Here is a 27,650-nt window from a genome sequence, read left to right as displayed (position 1 = left end):
ATTCCCTGTAGTACTGGACCACCGACCTCCAGAAGTCCACCTGGACCCCATCAGGATCATTGAAAATAAATGGAGTCATATGTAAGCGATGTGGGAAGGGCTTGGAAAGAAACGACAAAATTAATTATTTTCCAGTATTTATTTGCTCTTGCACAAAACAAAACATTAGTCATTGGAACCCGTAGGGTTTGATCGTTTTTTGTTCATGTAGTTTCATCAGGCTCCTGAAGTTGGTTGTTGTCACCACCGTCATTGGCCTCATCTCTGGTAGGGACGAGTGTGTCACCGTTTTATACATACTGATAACTGCACCTTCAGGAAATGGGTGAGTTGCATGTTGTTATCACATGATGGTACAAGATGATCAGCACACAGTGATTTATTTGAATTTGAATTTTGAATTTGAATTCAGAGTCACTAATGCTGATGAAATTAGAAAGCTTCTTCTCTCCTTAAAAACAGACAAGCCTAGTGGGATTGATGATCTGGATGGTAAACTATTACGACTGTCAGCAGAATTTGTAGCCAAGCCTCTAGCCTATATTTTTAACCTATGTTTTAAAGAGAAGGTGTACCCTCAGCGTTGGAAAATAGCAAAGGTAACACCTCTCCCAAAGAACTGTAAGGAACCTTTTGCAGGCCCAAACAGCAGACCTATTAGCATTTTACCAGTAATAGGTAAACTTTTTGAAGGCATTATCTATAAGCAGATCCAACAGTATTTTAGTGATTTAAGCTTAAATACAGACTTCCAGCATGCATATAGAGTGAACCACTCAACAGCAACTGCCTTAATATCTTTAACGGACTGTTGGTTACAACAGCAGCAGCAATGTGTTGGTTTTAATGGCTCAATATCACATTTAATTACACTGGAATGTGGTATTCCCCAGGGCAGCTGCCTAGGACCGCTCCTCTACTCAATTTTCATAAATGATGAAAAATGAAAAGGCTCTGAGCAGGTCAATAATACACTTCAAAAGGAAATCATGTTGGTTTCGGAATGGGTCAATGAAAATAAAATGAAATTAAATGGTTCTAAAACCAAATGTCTAATGCTAGGATCCAGATATGCCTTAAAGTTGGATCACAAACTATCTCTCTCCCTGAATGATACTGAGATTGAACAGGTCAGGGAGGCTAAACTGCTCGGGTTACGATAGATGAAACATGGTCATGGACATCTCATATTGGCAACATAGTCGCAAGGATGAGTAGGGGTATCTCCATTATTAAAAAAAGTACTAGTCTCTTAGATGAGTCATCTTTAAAAATTGTTACTCAGTCTCTTGTCCTCTCGCATCTGGACTATTGTCCGACAGTCTGGTCTTGTGCATCACAAAAAGATATGTCAAAACTTCAGTTAACCCAAAATAGAGCAGCTCGCCTTGTACTGCAGTGCTCCATAAGGGAGAATGTTTTAGAAATGCATGACAGATTGTCGTGGCTAATGGTAAGAGACAGACTGACATTTTGTTTTTAAAGAATATATATACAGTTAGTAAACCTAACTGCTTATATTTACAGCTAATGCCAACTAAAAACAGACATAACCATGAGACAAGACAAGCAGTAAACAGATTCACATTACCTCTGCCGAGAACCAACACACTTAGGAGAACAGTTATGTACAGAGCTGTTGCAGAGTGGAACAAGCTACCATTGGAGCTAGTATCACTGGAAAGCAGAAGTACTTTTAAAAACAAACTAAAAAAGATGGTGTTAGAAAGTTGATAGTATAAAATCTGACTTCTTGTTTTTGTTTTGTTTTGTTATGTTGGTTAATTTTTGTTTGCTTTTGTTTTGTAAGCTTAGGTGTTGTTCTGTGTTTGCAAAATTTTAAATTGTTCTTAGTAATTTCTTCCAATTGAAATGAGTAGTCCACTTGGTGGTAAAGTATTGAATTCAATTTTGTATATATATTTTTTTCTTTCTCCATTGTAACTACCATAGAGGATTCTAGTTGTTACTATGTATGTTTTTATTATGTATTTAATTTTGTGTAAGGACCCCAGGAAGAATAGCCATTACTCCCACAACAGAGTGATGGCTAATGGGGATCCTAATAAATAAACAAATAAACCAATAAACAAATACATTTCTGGGTTGTTCTATCTTATGATCGCTTGTGACACACACACACACACACACACACACACACACACACACACACACACACACACACGTATATCAGATCTTCCTGTCTGTCCTTAAGCACTTACAATATGCAGACACACAGGTATACATTGTTTTTAACAAAGCGTAGGGTTTTACAAGAGGACTACATGAGAAAAGAGAATTTCCATCACATTGTTAGGACTGAAAACTAAGAAATGTACATCTTTTGACCTGATGACACCAGGCAAATCTTGAGATAAACTGTGACAACCTTACTTGCAACCAATGTTGCATGTAGTACAATCCACACACAAACCATGACTGTCAGAGCAATCTTGGGGCCCGTTCCATAACTCTTAATTTTCAGCCTCGTAGAGTGATACTGTGGTGTAATGGTTAGCAACGCTGCCTTCGGTGCAGGCGACAGGGGTTTAACTCCTGTAGTTCCCAAAGAAGCGCAATTAATCATTTTCATATAGGTGTAATCCCCCAGGCACAAAAGAAAGTTGCTTCAGCTGAAAATTAAGCATAAGAATATCGCACAAATACGTATACTAAGGCACATGATTTTAATCATATTCCACATACTAAACAGTAAATATAAACGTCTATTTCAACAAAGAAATTCCTTTTTCAGAAAACTCCCGTTTGCCAAAAATCTTAAGAGCTCTGCAAAGAATCTGCATTATGTCCGCGATATGAAATGTCGAGAATATTGTTTAGATATGTGATCGGTAGGAAAAACTGTAATTTTCTTCTAAGTAATCAAAATCCTCTCCGGACGTTATGCTGCTAGAATAACTTTTATTTCCATATCGATTAGGTGGACGAGGAAACAACAGCAATTTTTTTCAGAGTTGGTCTCAGATTCCGGAAAAAGGCGGAGACATGTAGGGAGAAACTCAGGGTTTGTTGAAGCAAACCTGCCAGCGAGCAGGTTAGGTTCACAGAGTCAGTTACTATGGTAACTGACCTAAAGGTTGAGTTGCCTCTCTTTCTGTAACGGAAAACTCAGAGTATCGCTTTTCTCAGGGTTAACAAACTCAGAGTTTCAGGAAAACCTGCTTTCTGGAACGGGCCCCTGACCAATTATCAACCTATCCTCTGTTTTGTTAAGGTAAGCGTGCATGTCGCTTTCGCTGTTTGAATTGAAAGGGGCATCCAGCGAATACGTTAGCGTTACGAATAAGATGCGTTACGAATAAGATGCTGCCATAAATATGATACTGACCCCCACATAGTGGGAGAGAGACAGCTCTCTTCCAACAGTGTCATAGCTGCTCTGTTATGTTAGACGAAGACAAATATTTCATAATTTGAAAGGTGTTTCTCCTGTGTGAGATCCCATGTGTCTCTGTAAATGCTGACGCCGTGTAAAAGATCTATTACAAAATGAGCAGCTGAAAGGTTTTTCTCCTGTATGAGTTTGCATGTGTAAGTGTAAATGTTGACTCTGTGTGAAAGATTTCTGACAAACTGAGCAGCTGAAAGGTTTTTCTCCTGTATGAGTTCTCATGTGTATCTGTAAACCTCCACTTTGTGTGAAAGATTTCTCACAAACTGAGCAGCTGAAAGGCTTCTCACCTGTGTGGATTTTCACGTGTTTCAGATAATTTCCACGCCATGTAAAAGATTTCTCACAAACTAAGCAGCTGTAAGGTTTTTCTCCTGTATGAGTTCTCATGTGTGCTTTCAGATCTTCATTTGCAGTGAAACCTTTACCACAAACTGAGCAGCTGAAAGGCTTCTCTCCTGTATGAGTTCTCATGTGTCTCTGTAAATGTTGAGTCCCTTTAAAAGATTTCCTACAAAATGAGCAGCTGAAAGGTTTTTCTACTCTATGAGTTATCATGTGTCTCTGTAAACCTCCATTCTGTGTAAAAGATTTCTCACAAATTGAGCAGCTGAAAGGCCTTTCTCCTGTATGAGTTCTAATGTGTCTCTTCAGATCGCCATTGTGGCTAAATGTTTTCCTACATTCAGAGCATCTCAATGGTTTCTCACCAGGACTACATCTAAAAACACTGTCTGGGACTTCATCATTCTTCAAAGCCTTTAAACCTGACCGAGGTTCTCTGGTCTCCTGCCAATCAGCACTGTCATCAGACCCAGGTGACTCCGAGCTTCTGGCTGGTTCTGGTCCTCCACAGTCCTCTTCATCAGCTTCTATTTTAATTAATCCAAATGTGGTGTTGGTCGCAGCTGAAGCAAGCCCTGAGGGCTGAGGCTTTTCTTCATCGTCATCATCATCGTCTTCACTCTTCACAGGGACAAAAGTCAATGGGATCTTGATATCAGCCTCCTCCAACCCTTGAAGCTGCTCTCCCTCCTGGCTGGTCCAGAGTTTCTCCGGTTCCTCTTTAATGTGTTGAGGTTCAAGATCCTCCCGGTCCGGACTGGAGCTCCAGTCCTGTTGTTCAAAGGGAACCTGTTCTTTACTCTCCAACAGCTGTTGGACGTCTGCCGGAAAACAGTAAACACACAGACACATTTCAGTAAAACAGCTGAAGACACAGTGTGTTACTTTTTCATAAAATTAATGGCTATGGTGATTAATAATACATAATAAAACAGCTACTGTTTTGTGGGGATCCTGGCTTCTAACAACTTATTCACCAACTCAATCCAAGGTTTAACCTTCCCTCTGTGTACACTGAGCTAAACAACACAACGAAACATCAATTGGAGAATCTTAAAATAGTTTTCATTTATATATATATACACAACCTAGAGTTATGAAACTCTTGTTATTTTCACTGTCAGATCACTTTTAAAACTGTTGTTTATTTACCTTCATAAGTTAGAAGGTGGGTTGATGACCAGATTGATCGACCATTCAGGAGACTGGTGTCAGTATAAAACGAGTGAACAGCGAGAGAAGTGAACGAACCTGCTCTGTGAATCCGGACTTCCGGGAGGAAAACAGCGTCTAAGAGTCTCCGCTGTCGCTCGTTCTCCTCTTTAGAACGAGAAAGTTCCTCCTCGTACTCTGCTATCGTTCCTTCAAACAGCCCAAATATCTCTTCAGCAGCCGCAGCTAGTCGCTGCTCCACCAACGCTCTCAGCATTTGGACTTTACTCATTTTCTCCACAAACCCCGTTAAAACCGTCTCCAGCTAGCATGCTAAGCTAACTAGCTTCGTATGCTACCGGGAGATGAGTCAGAGGTCAAACCTTCAGAATAAAAGGTGAAGAGTACAAAGTCCATCCAGACGGGTTTATCCAGACACACAGATACTCTGATGGATCAGTACTGGTGAAGCTAACAGACACTTTCTCAACACCACGAAGACACGCTGCTGGTTCTAATAACGCCGGGCGCCATGTTGCTAAAAGAGGAAAACATCCGGGTCCTCTGGAACTTCTTCTTCGGGATCATTACCGGTAGGGATGTGCAATACCACTATTTTTTCCTTTCGATCCAATACCAGGTGATACCAAGGCTAGTATCCCGATACCAATACCGATACTTCTTGATGTCCTACTTGTGCATATGGAAATTATGACTTTTACAATGAAAACTTGTGAATGTGATTATGAAAAATGTCTTTTATACCTCTGTATAAGAATTAAACAAGCTGCCAAATATCAGATTGTGTTTTCTCTTTAATCAGAGCAATTAAAGACAATCTGTGCAAATCAACAAGTCAACTGAAAATATGTGCAAATCACATTTAAAATAAATATAAAAAAAGAGAAAATAAGAACAGCTGCTCTGACTTCAATATAATTATTTTTGGACCAGACAGAGTGGTCTCCCAGCTGTCTCGGACGACTGCTGGCATGTGTGCATGCGACGCGCGCGAGCTGCTGAGCGTGGCCAAGTCAGACAGGAAGGAAGCCAGAAGGAAAAGTAGTTCCATATCTGGCACAAATATTGACCACAGGTTTCAATTTTTACTTCTATAAAATTGATTAGAGAGTCTGTGTCATAAAAGTATTAATATTTCTTGTAAAAGTGGACTTGGAATCGATATTTTGATGTAAAGATCGATTCTAAAAAACACCCCCAGATCGGAAGTATCGATATTTGCGGATCAATACGCTCATTCCTAATTAGCGGTTTGCAAACAACAAAGCAAACAACTGAAGTTATGTCACTAATCTCTAATCCTGCTTCATAGTCACAATATCAAAACTGTGACTTTCATGATATTATTCTGCCTAAATGTCTCGACACAGGCCCTGAAATGATAAACATGTAAAATGTCAAGGAAAGTAAGGAACTAATAAATGACAGAACATGAAACTTAAAATTAGCAGAAAGGAATTTGTCAACACAACTTGCCCACAGCAAAGCAAAACGGGAGTGTGAGGGGCACTGCCACAGAGTTACTAAAAAGTTATCTGTCAGACAGGCAGCAATGTGTTGGTTTTAATGGCTCAATATCACATTTAATTACACTGGAATGTGGTATTCCCCAGGGCAGCTGCCTAGGACCGCTCCTCTACTCAATTTTCATAAATGATGAAAAATGAAAAGGCTCTGAGCAGGTCAATAATACACTTCAAAAGGAAATCATGTTGGTTTCGGAATGGGTCAATGAAAATAAAATGAAATTAAATGGTTCTAAAACCAAATGTCTAATGCTAGGATCCAGATATGCCTTAAAGTTGGATCACAAACTATCTCTCTCCCTGAATGATACTGAGATTGAACAGGTCAGGGAGGCTAAACTGCTCGGGTTACGATAGATGAAACATGGTCATGGACATCTCATATTGGCAACATAGTCGCAAGGATGAGTAGGGGTATCTCCATTATTAAAAAAAGTACTAGTCTCTTAGATGAGTCATCTTTAAAAATTGTTACTCAGTCTCTTGTCCTCTCGCATCTGGACTATTGTCCGACAGTCTGGTCTTGTGCATCACAAAAAGATATGTCAAAACTTCAGTTAACCCAAAATAGAGCAGCTCGCCTTGTACTGCAGTGCTCCATAAGGGAGAATGTTTTAGAAATGCATGACAGATTGTCGTGGCTAATGGTAAGAGACAGACTGACATTTTGTTTTTAAAGAATATATATACAGTTAGTAAACCTAACTGCTTATATTTACAGCTAATGCCAACTAAAAACAGACATAACCATGAGACAAGACAAGCAGTAAACAGATTCACATTACCTCTGCCGAGAACCAACACACTTAGGAGAACAGTTATGTACAGAGCTGTTGCAGAGTGGAACAAGCTACCATTGGAGCTAGTATCACTGGAAAGCAGAAGTACTTTTAAAAACAAACTAAAAAAGATGGTGTTAGAAAGTTGATAGTATAAAATCTGACTTCTTGTTTTTTTTTTTTTTTGTTATGTTGGTTAATTTTTGTTTGCTTTTGTTTTGTAAGCTTAGGTGTTGTTCTGTGTTTGCAAAATTTTAAATTGTTCTTAGTAATTTCTTCCAATTGAAATGAGTAGTCCACTTGGTGGTAAAGTATTGAATTCAATTTTGTATATATATTTTTTTCTTTCTCCATTGTAACTACCATAGAGGATTCTAGTTGTTACTATGTATGTTTTTATTATGTATTTAATTTTGTGTAAGGACCCCAGGAAGAATAGCCATTACTCCCACAACAGAGTGATGGCTAATGGGGATCCTAATAAATAAACAAATAAACCAATAAACAAATACATTTCTGGGTTGTTCTATCTTATGATCGCTTGTGACACACACACACACACACACACACACACGTATATCAGATCTTCCTGTCTGTCCTTAAGCACTTACAATATGCAGACACACAGGTATACATTGTTTTTAACAAAGCGTAGGGTTTTACAAGAGGACTACATGAGAAAAGAGAATTTCCATCACATTGTTAGGACTGAAAACTAAGAAATGTACATCTTTTGACCTGATGACACCAGGCAAATCTTGAGACAAACTGTGACAACCTTAACTTGCAACAAATGTTGCATGTAGTACAATCCACACACAAACCATGACTGTCAGAGCAATCTTGGGGCCCGTTCCATAACTCTTAATTTTCAGCCTCGTAGAGTGATACTGTGGTGTAATGGTTAGCAACGCTGCCTTCGGTGCAGGCGACAGGGGTTCAACTCCTGTAGTTCCCAAAGAAGCGCAATTAATCATTTTCATATAGGTGTAATCCCCCAGGCACAAAAGAAAGTTGCTTCAGCTGAAAATTAAGCATAAGAATATCGCACAAATACGTATACTAAGGCACATGATTTTAATCATATTCCACATACTAAACAGTAAATATAAACGTCTATTTCAACAAAGAAATTCCTTTTTCAGAAAACTCCCGTTTGCCAAAAATCTTAAGAGCTCTGCAAAGAATCTGCATTATGTCCGCGATATGAAATGTCGAAAATGTTGGAGAATATTGTTTAGATATGTGATCGGTAGGAAAAACTGTAATTTTCTTCTAAGTAATCAAAATCCTCTCCGGACGTTATGCTGCTAGAATAACTTTTATTTCCATATCGATTAGGTGGACGAGGAAACAACAGCAATTTTTTTCAGAGTTGGTCTCAGATTCCGGAAAAAGGCGGAGACATGTAGGGAGAAACTCAGGGTTTGTTGAACCTAACCTGCCAGCGAGCAGGTTAGGTTCACAGAGTCAGTTACTATGGTAACTGACCTAAAGGTTGAGTTGCCTCTCTTTCTGTAACGGAAAACTCAGAGTATCGCTTTTCTCAGGGTTAACAAACTCAGAGTTTCAGGAAAACCTGCTTTCTGGAACGGGCCCCTGACCAATTATCAACCTATCCTCTGTTTTGTTAAGGTAAGGCATGTCGCTTTCGCTGTTTGAATTGAAAGGGGCATCCAGCGAATACGTTAGCCAAGATGCCGCCATAAATATGATACTGACCCACACATAGTGGGAGAGAGACAGCTCTCTTCCAACAGTGTCATAGCTGCTCTGTTATGTTAGACGAAGACAAATATTTCATAATTTGAAAGGTGTTTCTCCTGTGTGAGATCCCATGTGTCTCTGTAAATGCTGACGCCGTGTAAAAGATCTATTACAAAATGAGCAGCTGAAAGGTTTTTCTCCTGTATGAGTTCGCATGTGTAAGTGTAAATGTTGACTCTGTGTGAAAGATTTCTGACAAACTGAGCAGCTGAAAGGTTTTTCTCCTGTATGAGTTCTCATGTGTATCTGTAAACCTCCACTTTGTGTGAAAGATTTCTCACAAACTGAGCAGCTGAAAGGCTTCTCACCTGTGTGGATTTTCACGTGTTTCAGATAATTTCCACGCCATGTAAAAGATTTCTCACAAACTAAGCAGCTGTAAGGTTTTTCTCCTGTATGAGTTCTCATGTGTGCTTTCAGATCTTCATTTGCAGTGAAACCTTTACCACAAACTGAGCAGCTGAAAGGCTTCTCTCCTGTATGAGTTCTCATGTGTCTCTGTAAATGTTGAGTCAGTTTAAAAGATTTCTTACAAACTGTACAGCTGAAAGGTTTTTCTCCTGTATGACTTACCATGTGTCTCTGTAAATGTTGAGTCCCTTTAAAAGACTTCCTACAAAATGAGCAGCTGAAAGGTTTTTCTACTCTATGAGTTATCATGTGTCTCTGTAAACCTCCATTCTGTGTAAAAGATTTCTCACAAATTGAGCAGCTGAAAGGCCTTTCTCCTGTATGAGTTCTAATGTGTCTCTTCAGATCGCCATTGTGGCTAAATGTTTTCCTACATTCAGAGCATCTCAATGGTTTCTCACCAGGACTACATCTAAAAACACTGTCTGGGACTTCATCATTCTTCAAAGCCTTTAAACCTGACTGAGGTTCTCTGGTCTCCTGCCAATCAGCACTGTCATCAGACCCAGGTGACTCCGAGCTTCTGGCTGGTTCTGGTCCTCCACAGTCCTCTTCATCAGCTTCTATTTTAATTAATCCAAATGTGGTGTTGGTCGCAGCTGAAGCAAGCCCTGAGGGCTGAGGCTTTTCTTCATCGTCTTCACTCTTCACAGGGACAAAAGTCAATGGGATCTTGATATCAGCCTCCTCCAACCCTTGAAGCTGTTCTCCCTCCTGGCTGGTCCAGAGTTTCTCCGGTTCCTCTTTAATGTGTTGAGGTTCAAGATCCTCCCGGTCCGGACTGGAGCTCCAGTCCTGTTGTTCAAAGGGAACCTGTTCTTTACTCTCCAACAGCTGTTGGACGTCTGCAGGAAAACAGTAAACACACAGACACATTTCAGTAAAACAGCTGAAGACACAGTGTGTTACTTTTTCATAAAATTAATGGCTATGGTGATTAATAATACATAATAAAACAGCTACTGTTTTGTGGGGATCCTGGCTTCTAACAACTTATTCACCAACTCAATCCAAGGTTTAACCTTCCCTCTGTGTACATTGAGCTAAACAACACAACGAAACATCAATTGTAGAATCTTAAAATAATTATCATTTATATATATACACAACCTAGAGTTATGAAACTCTTGTTATTTTCACTGTGTCAGATCACTTTTAAAACTGTTGTTTTAAAAGTGATCCCCCCAATTATAGACTCGTTTTCTGGATATCGGCATCGAGTAACCAGCGGGGGAAGATGTACTCGGATCGTTTAATGCAGGAAAAGTTCCAATACCACCCGGGGATAATACTGTATTTCTTGCACGTTTACCTTCATAAGTTAGAAGGTGGGTTGATGACCAGATTGATCGACCATTCAGGAGACTGGTGTCAGTATAAAACGAGTGAACAGCGAGAGAAGTGAACGAACCTGCTCTGTGAATCCGGACTTCCGGGAGGAAAACAGCGTCTAAGAGTCTCCGCTGTCGCTCGTTCTCCTCTTTAGAACGAGAAAGTTCCTCCTCGTACTCTGCTATCGTTCCTTCAAACAGCCCAAATATCTCTTCAGCAGCCGCAGCTAGTCGCTGCTCCACCAACGCTCTCAGCATTTGGACTTTACTCATGTTCTCCACAAACTCCGTTAAAACCGTCTACAGCTAGCATGCTAAGCTAACTAGCTTCGTATGCTACCGGGAGATGAGTCAGAGGTCAAACCTTCAGAATAAAAGGTGAAGAGTACAAAGTCCATCCAGACGGGTTTATCCAGACACAAAGAGACTCTGATGGATCAGTACTGGTGAAGCTAACAGACACTTTCTCAACACCACGAAGACACGCTGCTGGTTCTAATAACGCCGGGCGCCATGTTGCTAAAAGAGTAATACATCCGGGTCCTCTGGAACTTCTTCTTCGGGATCATTACCGGTAGGGATGTGCAATACCACTATTTTTCCTTTCGATCCAATACCAGGGGTGCAGTCGAATAGTCAAAAAATAAGGTCCTAACTCCTATTCCTATCTCCTATTCCTTGACCTCTGGGGAAAACGTCACGGGGTTAAGGAAAGGCGATAGGAGAACTCAAAAGGACTTAGGAAAAGTCGGCCGCGGTGCTCAGAGAATCCGACCGGACTTTCACTAAGCTACGTCATTATAACGCGGCCGCTGATGATTGACAGCTGATGATCGGCACCGGCGATTGACGTGCGTCTGCGCTGGAGAAACTACAAAAATGGACTACAAAAAGCGCATCGTCCACTTCTCCACATGTTGGTTTTATAAACAGCTGGTTCACTGACCGGCTTCAGGTCCAGCAGCTCCTCCTTTCTGTTTGACCGTTGTTTTATTTACTTTTCATTTGTGGTTTTAGTTTCGTTTTTGTCAAACATTGTAACATGATTGAAATAAATAAATAAAAAAACATTCAATTATTATCACTGTCCACACATTTATTATCACGATTCCAATTACTATATGTCTGCATGAAAGTAACTGTTAAATATGTAAATGCACATATCGTTTGTTTTCATTAACGGCCGAGGTGTGCGGCACTTTAAATGTTGCTCTCGCAAAGAATTGTGGGTCGGCGTAATCTCCTTTCCTATCGCATAGGAAGGTCCGTTGCATCCTATGCTAAAGGAGCTCTGAAAGGAAGCATTGGAGCTCCTTTCCTATGTATTTAGAGAATTCGAACAGCTCTTATCATGGCGGCCACTTGTTTACTTCCGGGTCACTTCTTCAGTTAGGAACCTTCCTAAGCAAAAAAGACTATTCGACTGCACCCCAGGTGATACCAAGGCTAGTATCCCGATACCAATACCGATACTTCTTGATGTCCTACTTGTGCATATGGAAATTATGACTTTTACAATGAAAACTTGTGAATGTGATTATGAAAAATGTCTTTTATACCTCTGTATAAGAATTAAACAAGCTGCCAAATATCAGATTGTGTTTTCTCTTTAATCAGAGCAATTAAAGACAATCTGTGCAAATCAACAAGTCAACTGAAAATATGTGCAAATCACATTTAAAATAAATACAAAAAAAGAGAAAATAAGAACAGCTGCTCTGACTTCAATATAATTATTTTTGGACCAGACAGAGTGGTCTCCCAGCTGTCTCGGACGACTGCTGGCATGTATGCATGCGACGCGCGCGAGCTGCTGAGCGTGGCCAAGTCAGACAGGAAGGAAGCCAGAAGGAAAAGTAGTTCCATATCTGGCACAAATATTGACCACAGGTTTCAATTTTTACTTCTATAAAATTGATTAGAGAGTCTGTGTCATAAAAGTATTAATATTTCTTGTAAAAGTGGACTTGGAATCGATATTTTGATGTAAAGATCGATTCTAAAAAACACCCCCAGATCGGAAGTATCGATATTTGCGGATCAATACGCTCATTCCTAATTAGCGGTTTGCAAACAACAAAGCAAACAACTGAAGTTATGTCACTAATCTCAAATCCTGCTTCATAGTCACAATATCAAAACTGTGACTTTCATGATATTATTCTGCCTAAATGTCTCGACACAGGCCCTGAAATGATAAACATGTAAAATGTCAAGGAAAGTAAGGAACTAATAAATGACAGAACAAGAAACTTAAAATTAGCAGAAAGGAATTTGTCAGCACAACTTGCCCACAGCAAAGCAAAACGGGAGTGTGAGGGGCAGAAGAGCCTACGGAAGCTTAGGAGGTCCAGAACATGGATGTGATATTAGAACATCTGTGGTACAGAAGAGGTGATGTGCAGCAACATCATTTCCATAAGAAACATGAATAAAAACATAAAATAATTTGTTGCAGTGTAATGACGGATACTTTCTTTGTATCAATGAAAATGCACCTCGAAGGCTCGTGTTCACAGAGGTCTACGAAGCATGAGTATGCATTTCTACCAGACAAGTATGTGATGATCATAATAAAGCAAAATAAAATAATCCCATTAATCATCGAAAATATACCATGAAAACTACTAAATATAAAAATACACAGGAAAAGTACAAAAACAGTAAAAGAAATTTTAAAAAAACTACCCAATTGATTGTTTCTAGGAATACAGGCTGGTTCAGGCTGGCAATTAACCAGAATGTGTGTTGATAGAAAGGACAATAAAACTAAAAACAAAGGGAATGAAAAGGAACGTTGTATCATCACAAAAACGTTTGGATGGAACATGAAATTCATAAAGATATGTATAAGAGGAGAGTAAGGTCTGTAAATGATGCTTTGTCACTGGCTTCTTTTTACTTCTCTTCCCAACTACGTTTGAAGAAAAACAAATCATTTATTATATTTAAAGAGACCTAAGAAAATACTGAACCACATTCAACAGGGGATGCAGGTAGGACGCATGTCTGGTTATTACATAATATCAAAAGATAATTATTGAAATCAATACAATTACTTCTTAAAAAATGAACATCCCATAGACACACAGACAACCAGTCAATGAACCTTTCCTCCATGTCTTTGAACTGTGGGAGGAAGCCAGAGTACCCAGAGAAAACCTATGCTGGCATAATATAATAATCACAATATTTGGATTGTGAACGTTATGAACGGAGCTCAGAAGCTTCAAAGTGTTTGGTACAGCCCTAGTCATTAGTTATACTTGATTTACAACCAGGCTGGAGGTGTATTTGGCTATATATATGCATGTATATATGCATGTCATACTGCTGTGAAACTGTAACCAAGCTAATTCAATTTAACCAATTGTTAAAACAATAACAATATTATGCAGTAACAGAAAATGGACCAAATATCTTAACATTGACAAAGGTATCTGCGATTAGCAATCACTCTGACCATCCTTGATCCCTTAGATACTCATCTATCAGCACAACTCGAAAGCCAACTACCCAAATATGATGACTACAACGGAATGACAACAATAAATCTCAGTGGAAACATGAATCAAATGACTACATGTACTCTACTCTACTACAAAGGCAGAGCTTAACAGTACTGTGTTCGGCTGGGTACTGGTATGCTATGCTAATACACAGTTACTGTTTGGTAACGGCCCATGAAGAGAGTGTGTTAACTAGCCCCGTTGTTGTGGGGGATGAGAGGTCTTTCTTTTGATGGTGCAGATTAAGTGAAACTGGTCACTTCAGACTTGTTCTCCTGCAGAGTCCAGTTAGCAAAGCGCTAACTTGGCTTCATTGCACTAATTGTCTTACCGCCAGCCGGCAGACTACGCCTTCTCTGGTTCTCTCCTGTGTGAGTTCTTATGTGTGACTTCAAATTCCGCCCATCTGAAAAAGATTTCTCACAAATTGAGCAGCTGAAAGGTTTTTCTCCTGTATGTGTTCTTATGTGTAACTGTAAAGTGGTTTTCTGTGTAAAAGATCTCTCACAAATTGAGCAGTTGAAAGGTTTTTCTCCTGTGTGGGTTCTCATGTGTCTCTTTAAATGTGATCTCTGTGTAAAAGATTTCTTACAAACTGAGCAGCTGAAAGGTTTTTCTCCTGTGTGGACTCTCATGTGGACCCGTAAATTTGGTCTATGTGTAAAAGATTTCTTACAAACTGAGCAGCTGAAAGGTTTTTCTCCTGTATGTGTTCTTATGTGTAACCGTAACTTTCGTCTATGTGTAAAAGATATTTTACAAACTGAGCAGTTGAAAGATCTTTCTCGTGTATGTGTTCTTATGTGTAACTGTAAATTTATTTTCTGTGTAAATGATCTCTTACAAACTGAGCAGCTGAAAGGTTTTTCTCCTGTGTGGGTTCTCATGTGAACCTGTAAATTTATTTTCTGTGTAAAAGATCTCTTACAAACTGAGCAACTAAAAGGTTTTTCTCCTGTATGTGTTCTTATGTGTAACCGTAAATTTGGTCTATGTTTAAAAGATTTCTTACAAATTGAGCAGCTGAAAGGTCTTTCTCCTGTATGAGTTCTTATGTGGTTCTTCAGATCTCTATTGGTCCTAAATGTTTTGCTACACTCAGTGCATCTATATGGTTTCACACCAGGACTACGCCTAAACACGCCGTCAGGGACTGCATCATTCTTCAAAGCCTTTAAAGTTGATAGAGGTTCTCTGGTCTTCTGCCAATCAGCACTGTCATCAGTCTCAGGATCAGTACAGTTTCCAACTTTGCCTTCAGTATCTGGTTGTAAATATGAATGCGAGTTCCTGACTGGTACCGGTCCTCCACAGTCCTCTTCATCAGCTTCTGTTTCCATGTGTTCAGTTGAGCTGTTGGCTGCAGCTGAAGGCAGCCCTGAGGACTGAGGCTCCTCTTCATCATCATCTTCTTCACTCTTCACAGGGACAAGAGTCAATGGGAACTTGATATCAGCCTCCTCCAGTCCTTGAAGCTGCTCTCCCTGCTGACTGGTCAAGAGTTCCTCCTGGTCATCTTCAATGTGTGGGGGTTCTGTCTGGCCTTCCTGGTCTACACTGGAGCTCCAGTCCTGCTGCTCTAAGGGAACCTCTTCTTTTCTCACCAACAGCTGCTGAACATCTGTGGAGAGTAATGAAATTCATACATGTCTTAATAACCTGTCATATCATCATTTCAACACTTCAGAAATGTGATTTAATAGCAATAAACAGATCAAAAGTATGCCGAAATAACTACATAATTATGGTGATTAGTAAAACGGATTAAGTCATGATTTCAAGTTCTGTCTTCAAGACAACAAGCTGACAACTTTTAAAATGCTTGTTTTATGAATGAAGTTAGGATCGATGGGGTGTCGGCTGTTACAGGACGTTCAGTTTGGTATCAGACATCCTTTCTGGTCGCCCTGTGACCCAAATAGCCGTTTGCATGCTAGTCGGTTTAGGTCGGTTAGTCGAACACAATGGACGTCGATTTGAGTTCAAACGGTATGCCGACATGTTCAGGTGAAGAACACGAATACGTCTCTGGATTCAAGCTTTTTATCTACGTTTAAATGCGTCACAAAACATTTAATGTTTAAACACTGGACGTCATGTAGACGCTGAGAAACCCGGATGTGTTGATGAACGAACCTGCTCTGTGAATCCGGACTTCCGGGAGGAGAACAGCGTCTAAGAGTCTCCGCTGTCGCTCGTTCTCCTCTTTAGAACGAGAAAGTTCCTCCTCGCACTTTGCTATCGTTACTTCAAACAGCCCAAATATCTCTTCAGCAGCCGCAGCTAGTCGCTGCTCCACCAACGCTCTCAGCATTTGGACTTTACTCATGTTCTCCACAAACTCCGTTAAAACCGTCTACAGCTAGCATGCTAAGCTAACTAGCTTCGTATGCTACCGGGAGATGAGTCAGAGGTCACACCTTCAGAATAAAAGGTGAAGAGTACAAAGTCCATCCAGACGGGTTTATCCAGACACACAGAGACTCTGATGGATCAGTACTGGTGAAGCTAACAGACACTTTCTCAACACCACGAAGACACGCTGCTGGTTCTAATAACGCCGGGCGCCATGTTGCTAAAAGACTAATACATCCGGGTCCTCTGGAACTTCTTCTTCGGGATCATTACCGGTAGGGATGTGCAATACCACTATTTTTTCCTTTCGATCCAATACCAGGTGATACCAAGGCTAGTATCCCGATACCAATACCTCTTGATGTCCTACTTGTGCATATGGAAATTATGACTTTTACAATGAAAACTTGTGAATGTGATCATGAAAAATGTATTTTATACCTCTGTATAAGAATTAAACAAGCTGCCAAATATCAGATTTTGTTTTCTCTTTAATCAGAGCAATTAAAGACAATCTGTGCAAATCAACAAGTCAACTGAAAATATGTGCAAATCACATTTAAAATAAATATAAAAAAAGAGAAAATAAGAACAGCTGCTCTGACTTCAATATAATTATTTTTGGACCAGACAGAGTGGTCTCCCAGCTGTCTCGGACGACTGCTGGCATGTGTGCATGCGACGCGCGCGAGCTGCTGAACGTGGCCAAGTCAGACAGGAAGGAAGCCAGAAGGAAAAGTAGTTCCATATCCGGCACAAATATTGACCACAGGTTTCAATTTTTACTTCTATAAAATTGATTAGAGAGTCTGTATCATAAAAGTATTAATATTTCTTGTAAAAGTGGACTTGGAATCGATATTTTGATGTAAAGATCGATTCTAAAAAACACCCCCAGATCGGAAGTATCGATATTTGCGGATCAATACGCACATTCCTAATTAGCGGTTTGCAAACAACAAAGCAAACAACTGAAGTTATGTCACTAATCTCAAATCCTGCTTCATAGTCACAATATCAAAACTGTGACTTTCATGATATTATTCTGCCTAAATGTCTCGACACAGGCCCTGAAATGATAAACATGTAAAATGTCAAGGAAAGTAAGGAACTAATAAATGACAGATCATGAAACTTAAAATTAGCAGAAAGGAATTTGTCAACACAAGTTGCCCACAGCAAAGCAAAACGGGAGTGTGAGGGGCAGAAGAGCCTACGGAAGCTTAGGAGGTCCAGAACATGGATGTGATATTAGAACATCTGTGGTACAGAAGAGGTGATGTGCAGCAACATCATTTCCATAAGAAACATGAATAAAAACATAAAATAATTTGTTGCAGTGTAATGACAGATACTTTCTTTGTATCAATGAAAATGCACCTCGAAGGCTCGTGTTCACAGAGGTCTACGAAGCATGAGTATGCATTTCTACCAGACAAGTATGTGATGATCATAATAAAGCAAAATAAAATAATCCCATTAATCATCGAAAATATACCATGAAATCTACTAAATATAAAAATACACAGGAAAAGTACAAAAACAGTAAAAGAAATTTTAAAAAAACTACCCAATTGATTGTTTCTAGGAATACAGGCTGGTTCAGGCTGGCAATTAACCAGAATGTGTGTTGATAGAAAGGACAATAAAACTAAAAACAAAGGGAATGAAAAGGAACGTTGTATCATCACAAAAACGTTTGAATGGAACATGAAATTCATAAAGATATGTATAAGAGGAGAGTACGGTCTGTATATGATGCTTTGTCACTGGCTTCTTTTTACTTCTCTTCCCAACTACGTTTGAAGAAAAACAAATCATTTATTATATTTACAGAGCTCTAAGAAAATACTGAACCACATTCAACAGGGGATGCAGGTAGGACGCATGTCTTGTTATTACATAATGTCAAAAGATAATTATTGAAATCAATACAATTACTTCTTAAAAAATGAACATCCCATAGACACACAGACAACCAGTCAATGAACCTTTCCTCCATGTCTTTGAACTGTGGGAGGAAGCCAGAGTACCCAGAGAAAACCTATGCTGGCATAATATAATAATCACAATATTTGGATTGTGAACGTTATGAACGGAGCTCAGAAGCTTCAAAGTGTTTGGTACAGCCCTAGTCATTAGTTATACTTGATTTACAACCAGGCTGGAGGTGTGTTTGGCTATATATATGCATGTATATGTCATACTGCTGTGAAACTGTAACCAAGCTAATTCAATTTAACCAATTGTTAAAACAATAACAATATTATGCAGTAACAGAAAAATGGACCAAATATCTTAACATTGACAAAGGTATCTGCGATAAGCAATCACTCTGACCATCCTTGATCCCTTAGATACTCATCTATCAGCACAACTCGAAAGCCAATTACCCAAATATGATGACTACAACGGAATGTCAACAATAAATCTCAGTGGAAACATGAATCAAATGAGTACATGTACTCTACTCTACTACAATGGCAGAGCTTAATAGTCCTGTGTTCGGCTGGGTACTGGTATGCTATGCTAATACACAGTTACAGTTTGGTACTGGCCCATGAAGAGAGTGTGTTAACTAGCCCCGTTGTTGTGGGGGATGAGAGGTCTTTCTTTTGATGGTGCAGATTAAGTGAAACTGGTCACTTCAGACTTGTTCTCCTGCAGAGTCCAGTTAGCAAAGCGCTAACTTGGCTACAATGCTCTAGTTGTCTTACCGCCAGCCGGCAGACTACGCCTTCTCTGGTTCTCTCCTGTGTGACTTCTTATGTGTGACTTCAAGCTCCGCCTCTCTGAAAAAGATTTCTCACAAATTGAGCAGCTGAAAGGTTTTTCTCCTGTATGTGTTCTTATGTGTAACTGTAAAGTTGTTCTCTGTGTAAATGATCTCTTACAAACTGAGCAGCTGAAAGGTTTTTCTCCTGTATGTGTTCTTATGTGTAACTGTAAAGTTGTTTTCTGTGTAAATGATCTCTTACAAACTGAGCAGCTGAAAGGTTTTTCTCCTGTATGAGTTCTCATGTGGACCCGTAAATTTGGTCTCTGTGTAAAAGTTTTCTCACAAACTGAGCAGCTGAAAGGTTTTTCTCCTGTATGAGTTCTTATGTGTAACCGTAACTTTGGTCCCTGTGTAAACGTTTTCTCACAAACTGAGCAGCTGAAAGGTCTTTCTCCTGTATGAGTTCTTATGTGTTTCTTCAGATTTCCATTGGTCCCAAATGTTTTGCTACACTGAGTGCATCTATATGGTTTCACACCAGGACTAGGCCTAAACACACCGTCAGGGATTTCATCATTATTCAAAGCCTTTAAAGTTGACAGAGATTCTCTGGTCTCCTGCCAATCAGCACTGTCATCAGTCTCAGGATCAGAAGAGTTTCCAGTCTTGTCATTAGTATCTGGTTGTAAATATGAATGCAAGTTCCTGGCTGGTTCTGGTCCTCCACAGTCCTCTTCATCAGCTTCTGTTTCCATGTGTTCAGTTGAGCTGTTGGCTGCAGCTGAAGGCAGCCCTGAGGACCGAGGCTTCTCTTCATCATCATCTTCTTCACTCTTCACAGGGACAAGAGTCAATGGGAACTTCATATCAGCCTCATCCAGTCCTTGAAGCTGCTCTCCCTGCTGACTGGTCCAGATATCCTCTTGAATGTGTGGCGGTTCAGGGTCCTCCTGCTCCTCTTTAATGTGTGGGGGTTCTGTCTGGCCCTCCTGGTCCTCTTTGATGTGTGGGGGTTCAGGGTCCTCCTGCTCTTCTTTGATGTGTAGAGGGTCAGGGTTCTCCTGGTCCTCTTTAATGTGTGGGGGTTCTGTCTGGCCCTCCTGGTCCACACTGGAGCTCCAGTCCTGCTGCTCTAAGGGAACCTCTTCTTTCCTCACCAACAGCTGCTGAACATCTGTGGAGAGTAATGAAATTCATACATGTCTCAAAAACCTGTCATATCATCATTTCAACACTTCAGCTACATGATTTAATAGCAATAAACAGATCAAAAGTATGCCGAAATAACTACATGATTATGATGATTAGTAAAACGGATTAAGTCATGATTTTAAGTTCTGTCTTCAAGACAACAAGCTGACAACTTTTAAAATGATTGTTTTCTGAATGAAGTTAGGATCGATGGGGTGTCGGCTGTTACAGGACGTTCAGTTTGGTATCAGACATCCTTTCTGGTCGCCCTGTGACCCAAATAGCCGTTTGCATGCTAGTCGGTTTAGGTCGGTTAGTCGAACACAATGGACGTCGATTTGAGTTCAAACTGTATGCCGACATGTTCAGGTGAAGAAGACGAATACGTCTCTGGATTCAAGCTTTTTATTTACGTTTAAATGCGTCACAAAACATTTAATGTTGAAACACTTGACGCCATGTAGACGCTGAGAAACCCGGATGTGTTGATGAACGAACCTGCTCTGTGAATCCGGACTTCCGGGAGGAAAACAGCGTCTAAGAGTCTCCGCTGTCGCTCGTTCTCCTCTTTAGAACGAGAAAGTTCCTCCTCGTACTCTGCTATCGTTCCTTCAAACAGCCCAAATATCTCTTCAGCAGCCGCAGCTAGTCGCTGCTCCACCAACGCTCTCAGCATTTGGACTTTACTCATTTTCTCCACAAACCCCGTTAAAACCGTCTACAGCTAGCATGCTAAGCTAACTAGCTTCGTATGCTACCGGGAGATGAGTCAGAGGTCAAACCTTCAGAATAAAAGGTGAAGAGTACAAAGTCCATCCAGACGGGTTTATCCAGACACACAGAGACTCTGATGGATCAGTACTGGTGAAGCTAACAGACACTTTCTCAACATCACGAAGACGCGCTGCTGGTTCTAATAAGGCCGGGCGCCATGTTGCTAAAAGAGTAGTACATCCGGGTCCTCTGGAACTTCTTCGGGATCATTACCGGTAGGGATGTGCAATACCACTATTTTTTCCTTTCGATCCAATACCAGGTGATACCAAGGCTAGTATCCCGATACCAATACCGATACTTCTTGATGTCCTACTTGTGCATATGGAAATTATGACTTTTACAATGAAAACTTGTGAATGTGATTATGAAAAATGTATTTTATACCTCTGTATAAGAATTAAACAAGCTGCCAAATATCAGATTTTGTTTTCTCTTTAATCAGAGCAATTAAAGACAATCTGTGCAAATCAACAAGTCAACTGAAAATATGTGCAAATCACATTTAAAATAAATATAAAAAAAGAGAAAATAAGAACAGCTGCTCTGACTTCAATATAATTATTTTTGGACCAGACAGAGTGGTCTCCCAGCTGTCTCGGACGACTGCTGGCATGTGTGCATGCGACGCGCGCGAGCTGCTGAGCGTGGCCAAGTAAGACAGGAAGGAAGCCAGAAGGAAAAGTAGTTCCATATCCGGCACAAATATTGACCACAGGTTTCAATTTTTACTTCTATAAAATTGATTAGAGAGTCTGTATCATAAAAGTATTAATATTTCTTGTAAAAGTGGACTTGGAATCGATATTTTGATGTAAAGATCGATTCTAAAAAACACCCCCAGATCGGAAGTATCGATATTTGCGGATCAATACGCACATTCCTAATTAGCGGTTTGCAAAAAACAAAGCAAACAACTGAAGTTATGTCACTAATCTCAAATCCTGCTTCATAGTCACAATATCAAAACTGTGACTTTCATGATATTCTGCCTAAATGTCTCGACACAGGCCCTGAAATGATAAACATGTAAAATGTCAAGGAAAGTAAGGAACTAATAAATGACAGATCATGAAACTTAAAATTAGCAGAAAGGAATTTGTCAACACAAGTTGCCCACAGCAAAGCAAAACGGGAGTGTGAGGGGCAGAAGAGCCTACGGAAGCTTAGGAGGTCCAGAACATGGATGTGATATTAGAACATCTGTGGTACAGAAGAGGTGATGTGCAGCAACATCATTTCCATAAGAAACATGAATAAAAGCATAAAAGAATTTGTTGCAGTGTAATGACGGATACTTTATTTGTATCAATGAAAATGCACCTCGAAGGCTCGTGTTCACAGAGGTCTACGAAGCATGAGTATGCATTTCTACCAGACAAGTATGTGATGATCATAATAAAGCAAAATAAAATAATCCCATTAATCATCGAAAATATACGATGAAATCTACTAAATATAAAAATACACAGGAAAAGTACAAAAACAGTAAAAGAAATTTAAAAAAACTACCCAATTGATTGTTTCTAGGAATACAGGCTGGTTCAGGCTGGCAATTAACCAGAATGTGTGTTGATAGAAAGGACAATAAAACTAAAAACAAAGGGAATGAAAAGGAACGTTGTATCATCACAAAAACGTTTGGATGGAACATGAAATTCATAAAGATATGTATAAGAGGAGAGTACGGTCTGTATATGATGCTTTGTCACTGGCTTCTTTTTACTTCTTTTCCCAACTACGTTTGAAGAAAAACAAATCATTTATTATATTTACAGAGCTCTAAGAAAATACTGAACCACATTCAACAGGGGATGCAGGTAGGACGCATGTCTGGTTATTACATAATATCAAAAGATAATTATTGAAATCAATACAATTATTTCTTAAAAAATGAACATCCCATAGACACACAGACAACCAGTCAATGAACCTTTCCTCCATGTCTTTGAACTGTGGGAGGAAGCCAGAGTACCCAGAGAAAACCTATGCTGGCATAATATAATAATAATAATATTTGGATTGTCAACGTTATGAACGGAGCTCAGAAGCTTCAAAGTGTTTGGTACAGCCCTAGTCATTAGTTATACTTGATTTACAACCAGGCTGGAGGTGTGTTTGGCTATATATATGCATGTATATGTCATACTGCTGTGAAACTGTAACAAAGCTAATTCAATTTAACCAATTCTTAAAACAATAACAATATTATACAGTAACAGAAAAATGGACCAAATATCTTGACATTGACAAAGGTATCTGCGATTAGCAATCACTCTGACCATCCTTGATCCCTTAGATACTCATCTATCAGCACAACTCGAAAGCCAACTACCCAAATATGATGACTACAACGGAATGACAACAATAAATCTCAGTGGAAACATGAATCAAATGACTACATGTACTCTACTCTACTACAATGGCAGAGCTTAATAGTCCTGTGTTCGGCTGGGTACTGGTATGCTATGCTAATACACAGTTACAGTTTGGTACTGGCCCATGAAGAGAGTGTGTTAACTAGCCCCGTTGTTGTGGGGGATGAGAGGTCTTTCTTTTGATGGTGCAGATTAAGTGAAACTGGTCACTTCAGACTTGTTCTCCTGCAGAGTCCAGTTAGCAAAGCGCTAACTTGGCTTCATTGCACTAGTTGTCTTACCGCAAGCCGGCAGACTACGCCTTCTCTGGTTCTCTCCTGTGTGAGTTCTTATGTGTGACTTCAAATTCCGCCCATCTGAAAAAGATTTCTCACAAATTGAGCAGCTGAAAGGTTTTTCTCCTGTATGTGTTCTTATGTGTAACTGTAAAGTTGTTTTCTGTGTAAAAGATTTCTTACAAAATGAGCAGCCGAATGGTTTTTCTCCTGTATGTGTTCTTATGTGTAACTGTAAAGTTGTTCTCTGTGCAAAAGATCTCTCACAAATTGAGCAGCTGAAAGGTTTTTCTCCTGTATGTGTTCTTATGTGTAACTGTAAAGTATCTTTTCGTGTAAAAGGTTTCTTACAAACTGAGCAGCTGAAAGGTTTTTCTCCTGTATGAGTTCTCATGTGGACCTGTAAATTTGGTCTCTGTGTAAAAGATTTCTTACAAACTGAGCAACTGAAAGGTTTTTCTCCTGTATGTGTTCTTATGTGTAACCGTAAATTTGGTCTCTGTGTAAAAGATTTCTTACAAACTGAGCAGCTGAAAGGTCTTTCTCCTGTGTGAGTTCTTATGTGTTTCTCTAGATCTCTATTGGTCCTAAATGTTTTCCTACACTCAGTGCATCTATATGGTTTCACACCAGGACTAGGCCTAAACACACCATCAGGGACTGCATCATTCTTCAAAGTCTTTAAAGTTGACAGAGGTTCTCTGGTCCTCTGCCAATCAGCACTGTCATCAGTCTCAGGATCAGTACAGTTTCCAGCTTTGCCTTCAGTATCTGGTTGTAAATATGAATGCAAGTTCCTGACTGGTACCAGTCCTCCACAGTCCTCTTCATCAGGTTCTGTTTCCATGTGTTCAGTTGAGCTGTTGGCTGCAGCTGAAGGCAGCCCTGAGGACTGAGGCTCCTCTTCATCATCATCTTCTTCACTCTTCACAGGGACAAGAGTCAATGGGTACTTGATATCAGCCTCATCCAGTCCTTGAAGCTTCTCTCCCTGCTGACTGGTCAAGAGTTCCTCCTGGTCCTCTTTAATGTGGGGGGTTTCAGGGCCCTCCTGGTCCTCTTTAATGTGTGGGGGTTCTGTCTGGCCCTCCTGGTCCTCTTTAATGTGTGGGGGTTTAGGGTCCTCCTGGTCCTCTTCAATGTGTGGGGGTTCTGTCTGGCCCTCCTGGTCCACACTGGAGCTCCAGTCCTGCTGCTCTAAGGGAACCTCTCCTTTCCTCACCAACAGCTGCTGAACACCTGTGGAGAGTAATGAAATTCATACATGTCTCAAAAACCTGTCATATCATCATTTCAACACTTCAGCTACATGATTTAATAACAATAAACAGATCAAAAGTATGCCGAAATAACTACATGATTATGGTGATTAGTAAAACGGATTAAGTCATGATTTCAAGTTCTGTCTTCAAGACAACAAGCTGACAACTTTTAAAATGCTTGTTTTCTGAATGAAGTTAGGATCGATGGGGTGTCGGCTGTTACAGGACGTTCAGTTTGGTATCAGACATCCTTTCTGGTCGCCCTGTGACCCAAATAGCCGTTTGCATGCTAGTCGGTTTAGATCGGTTAGTCGAACGTCGATTTGAGTTCAAACTGTATGCCGACATGTTCAGGTGAAGAAGACGAATACGTCTCTGGATTCAAGCCTTTTATCTACGTTTAAATGCGTCACAAACCATTTAATGTTGAAACACTTGACGTCATGTAGACGCTGAGAAACCCGGATGTGTTGATGAACGAACCTGCTCTGTGAATCCGGACTTCCGGGAGGAAAACAGCGTCTAAGAGTCTCCGCTGTCGCTCGTTCTCCTCTTTAGAACGAGAAAGTTCCTCCTCGTACTCTGCTATCGTTCCTTCAAACAGCCCAAATATCTCTTCAGCAGCCGCAGCTAGTCGCTGCTCCACCAACGCTCTCAGCATTTGGACTTTACTCATTTTCTCCACAAACTCCGTTAAACCGTCTACAGCTAGCATGCTAAGCTAACTAGCGTCGTATGCTACCGGGAGATGAGTCAGAGGTCAAACCTTCAGAATAAAAGGTGAAGAGTACAAAGTCCATCCAGACGGGTTTATCCAGACACACAGAGACTCTGATGGATCAGTACTGGTGAAGCTAACGGACACTTTCTCAACACCACGAAGACGCGCTGCTGGTTCTAATAACGCCGGGCGCCATGTTGCTAAAAGAGTAATACATCCGGGTCCTCTGGAACTTCTTCTTTGGGATCATTAGCGATTAGCAAACAACGAATTGTCGCATTACCGCCACCAGAGGCTGAACTGGGAAGCAGGATGAGTAGGCGGTGCTTTTCTCCACGTTGATCTCATGTCAGGAACAAAGCCTGATTATGTGGAGCAGGTTAGCGCTGCAGCGTCATTTGCCATGGTGATGTACCCCGGTAAGAAGTGAACGAACGTCGTAGGACGGAAAACCCAGAGTTAACCCTGAAGTTACAGTAGTCACAATATCAAGACTGTGACTTACACATGATATTCTGCCTAAATGTCCCGACACAGGCACTGAAACGATAAACATGTAAAATGTCTTTGAAATTAAGGAACTAATAAATGACAGATAATTTAACATAAAATTAGCAGAAAGGAATTTGTCAACAAGACTGGCGTCCTGTCCAGGTGAACCCTGCCTTCGCCCAATGATAGCTGGGATCGGCTCCAGCCCCCCCGCGACCCTGAATACAGGATAAGCAGTAGACGATGGATGGATGGATGGAATTTGTCAACACAACTTGCCCTCAGCGAAGCAGGAGTGGGAGGGGCAGAAGAGCCTACGGAAGCTTAGGAGGTTCAGAACATGGATGCGATATTGGAACATCTGTGGTACAGAAGAGGTGATGTGCAGCAACATCATTTACATAAGAAACATGAATAAAAACATAAAATAATTAGTTGCGGTGTAATGACAGATACTTTATTTGTATCAATGAAAATACACCTCGAAGGTTCCTCGTGTTCACAGAGGTCCACAAAGCATAAGTATGCATTTCTAACAGACAACAAGTATGTGATCTTAATAAAGCAAAATAAAATAATCCCATAAGTAATCGAAAATATACCATGAAAACGACTAAATATAAAAAATACATAGGAAAAACAGTAAAAACATAATAATAATAAATAAAATATGCAATTGATTGTTTCTAGGAATACAGGCTGGTTCAGGCTGGCAATTAACCAGAATGTGTGTTGATAGAAAGGACAATAAAAACAAAGGGAATGAAAAGGAAAGTTGTATCATCACATAAACGATTGGATGGAACATGAAATTCATAAAGATATGTGTTGGAGCTATTTGGTTGTTTGTTTGTTATTGATAATGTTTGATTAGTATAGTTTTATTTTGATTCAATTTGTGACATTATTTTCTATTATTAGTAATTTAAGGTAAATATTATTGGTTTGTTTCGCTAATTTAGTTTTTTGTTTTCTTTGTAAATTGGGTAGCACTGGGCACCGGAAATTATATAGGTATGAACGCAGGTGGAGGACCAGAATGCACCTGGGTAGGCACATGGTTTTTTACCAGCGCAAGAGAGGCAAACACGAAACAGGATTTGTTTGTTTTATTGTTTTGCTTGCTTGTTTTTTGGGATAAATAAATCATCTAAAAGAAACCAAGAACTTTAAATGGACAGTGACTTCTTGCCTGCGTACGATTCACCCCCATGGTGCCGAAGTTATAAG

General features: G+C 40.0%; 4 protein-coding genes across 8 annotated transcripts; all 4 read right to left on the bottom strand.

Annotated features, from left to right (window-relative positions):
• Positions 1 to 82: 82 nt before the first annotated feature.
• LOC311028363 (uncharacterized protein) lies at positions 83 to 5,656 on the bottom strand. Of its 5 annotated transcripts, none has more exons than XM_084032877.1 (3): positions 5,009 to 5,656; positions 3,703 to 4,578; positions 83 to 312 (listed from the first exon to the last, which is right to left on the bottom strand). In XM_084032877.1, the coding sequence occupies exons 1-3, from the start codon at positions 5,199 to 5,201 to the stop codon at positions 170 to 172; spliced, it is 1,212 nt and encodes a 403-aa protein (XP_083889003.1). In that variant the 5' UTR covers positions 5,202 to 5,656; the 3' UTR covers positions 83 to 169. The 5 variants fall into 5 exon arrangements, 4 of the variants coding, with proteins under 4 accessions (XP_083889003.1, XP_083889004.1, XP_083889002.1 ...); XM_084032878.1 differs by having other exon boundaries at positions 4,123 to 4,578; XR_014598713.1 differs by having other exon boundaries at positions 170 to 2,125; positions 2,166 to 4,578.
• Positions 5,648 to 12,009, bottom strand: LOC311028362 (uncharacterized protein). The gene is made up of 2 exons (XM_084032875.1): positions 10,825 to 12,009; positions 5,648 to 10,258 (listed from the first exon to the last, which is right to left on the bottom strand). The coding sequence occupies exons 1-2, from the start codon at positions 11,015 to 11,017 to the stop codon at positions 9,036 to 9,038; spliced, it is 1,416 nt and encodes a 471-aa protein (XP_083889001.1). The 5' UTR covers positions 11,018 to 12,009; the 3' UTR covers positions 5,648 to 9,035.
• Positions 12,010 to 18,141: 6,132 nt separating this feature from the next.
• On the bottom strand, positions 18,142 to 21,215 carry LOC311028496 (uncharacterized protein). The gene is made up of 2 exons (XM_084033105.1): positions 21,017 to 21,215; positions 18,142 to 20,501 (listed from the first exon to the last, which is right to left on the bottom strand). Exons 1-2 carry the CDS (start codon positions 21,207 to 21,209, stop codon positions 19,303 to 19,305), a joined length of 1,392 nt encoding a protein of 463 aa, XP_083889231.1. The 5' UTR covers positions 21,210 to 21,215; the 3' UTR covers positions 18,142 to 19,302.
• A 1,210-nt stretch (positions 21,216 to 22,425) lies between these two features.
• On the bottom strand, positions 22,426 to 27,633 carry LOC311027503 (uncharacterized protein; the record flags this gene model as incomplete). Its single annotated transcript, XM_084031525.1, has 2 exons — positions 22,426 to 25,184; positions 27,621 to 27,633. 2 exons carry the CDS (start codon positions 27,631 to 27,633, stop codon positions 23,920 to 23,922), a joined length of 1,278 nt encoding a protein of 425 aa, XP_083887651.1. The 3' UTR covers positions 22,426 to 23,919.
• Between the last annotated feature and the right edge of the window lie 17 nt (positions 27,634 to 27,650).

The sequence above is a fragment of the Eutrigla gurnardus genome (assembly GCF_963514095.1).
Source record: "Eutrigla gurnardus genome assembly, chromosome: 17".
Classification (NCBI taxonomy): domain Eukaryota; kingdom Metazoa; phylum Chordata; class Actinopteri; order Perciformes; family Triglidae; genus Eutrigla; species Eutrigla gurnardus.
The sequence above is the reverse complement of the archived record's forward strand: the minus strand, read 5'-3'. Positions and strand labels throughout refer to the sequence as shown.

Coding starts and splice junctions, on each gene's coding strand:
- LOC311028496 (XM_084033105.1), bottom strand. CDS start 21,209: ATGAGTAAAGTCCAAATGCTGAGAGCGTTGGTGGAGCAGCGACTAGCT. Junction 20,502..21,016: donor AGTCCGGATTCACAGAGCAG/GTTCGTTCATCA, acceptor TACTCTCCACAG/ATGTTCAGCAGCTGTTGGTG.
- LOC311028363 (XM_084032876.1), bottom strand. CDS start 5,201: ATGAGTAAAGTCCAAATGCTGAGAGCGTTGGTGGAGCAGCGACTAGCT. Junction 4,579..5,008: donor AGTCCGGATTCACAGAGCAG/GTTCGTTCACTT, acceptor GTTTTCCGGCAG/ACGTCCAACAGCTGTTGGAG.
- LOC311028362 (XM_084032875.1), bottom strand. CDS start 11,017: ATGAGTAAAGTCCAAATGCTGAGAGCGTTGGTGGAGCAGCGACTAGCT. Junction 10,259..10,824: donor AGTCCGGATTCACAGAGCAG/GTTCGTTCACTT, acceptor GTTTTCCTGCAG/ACGTCCAACAGCTGTTGGAG.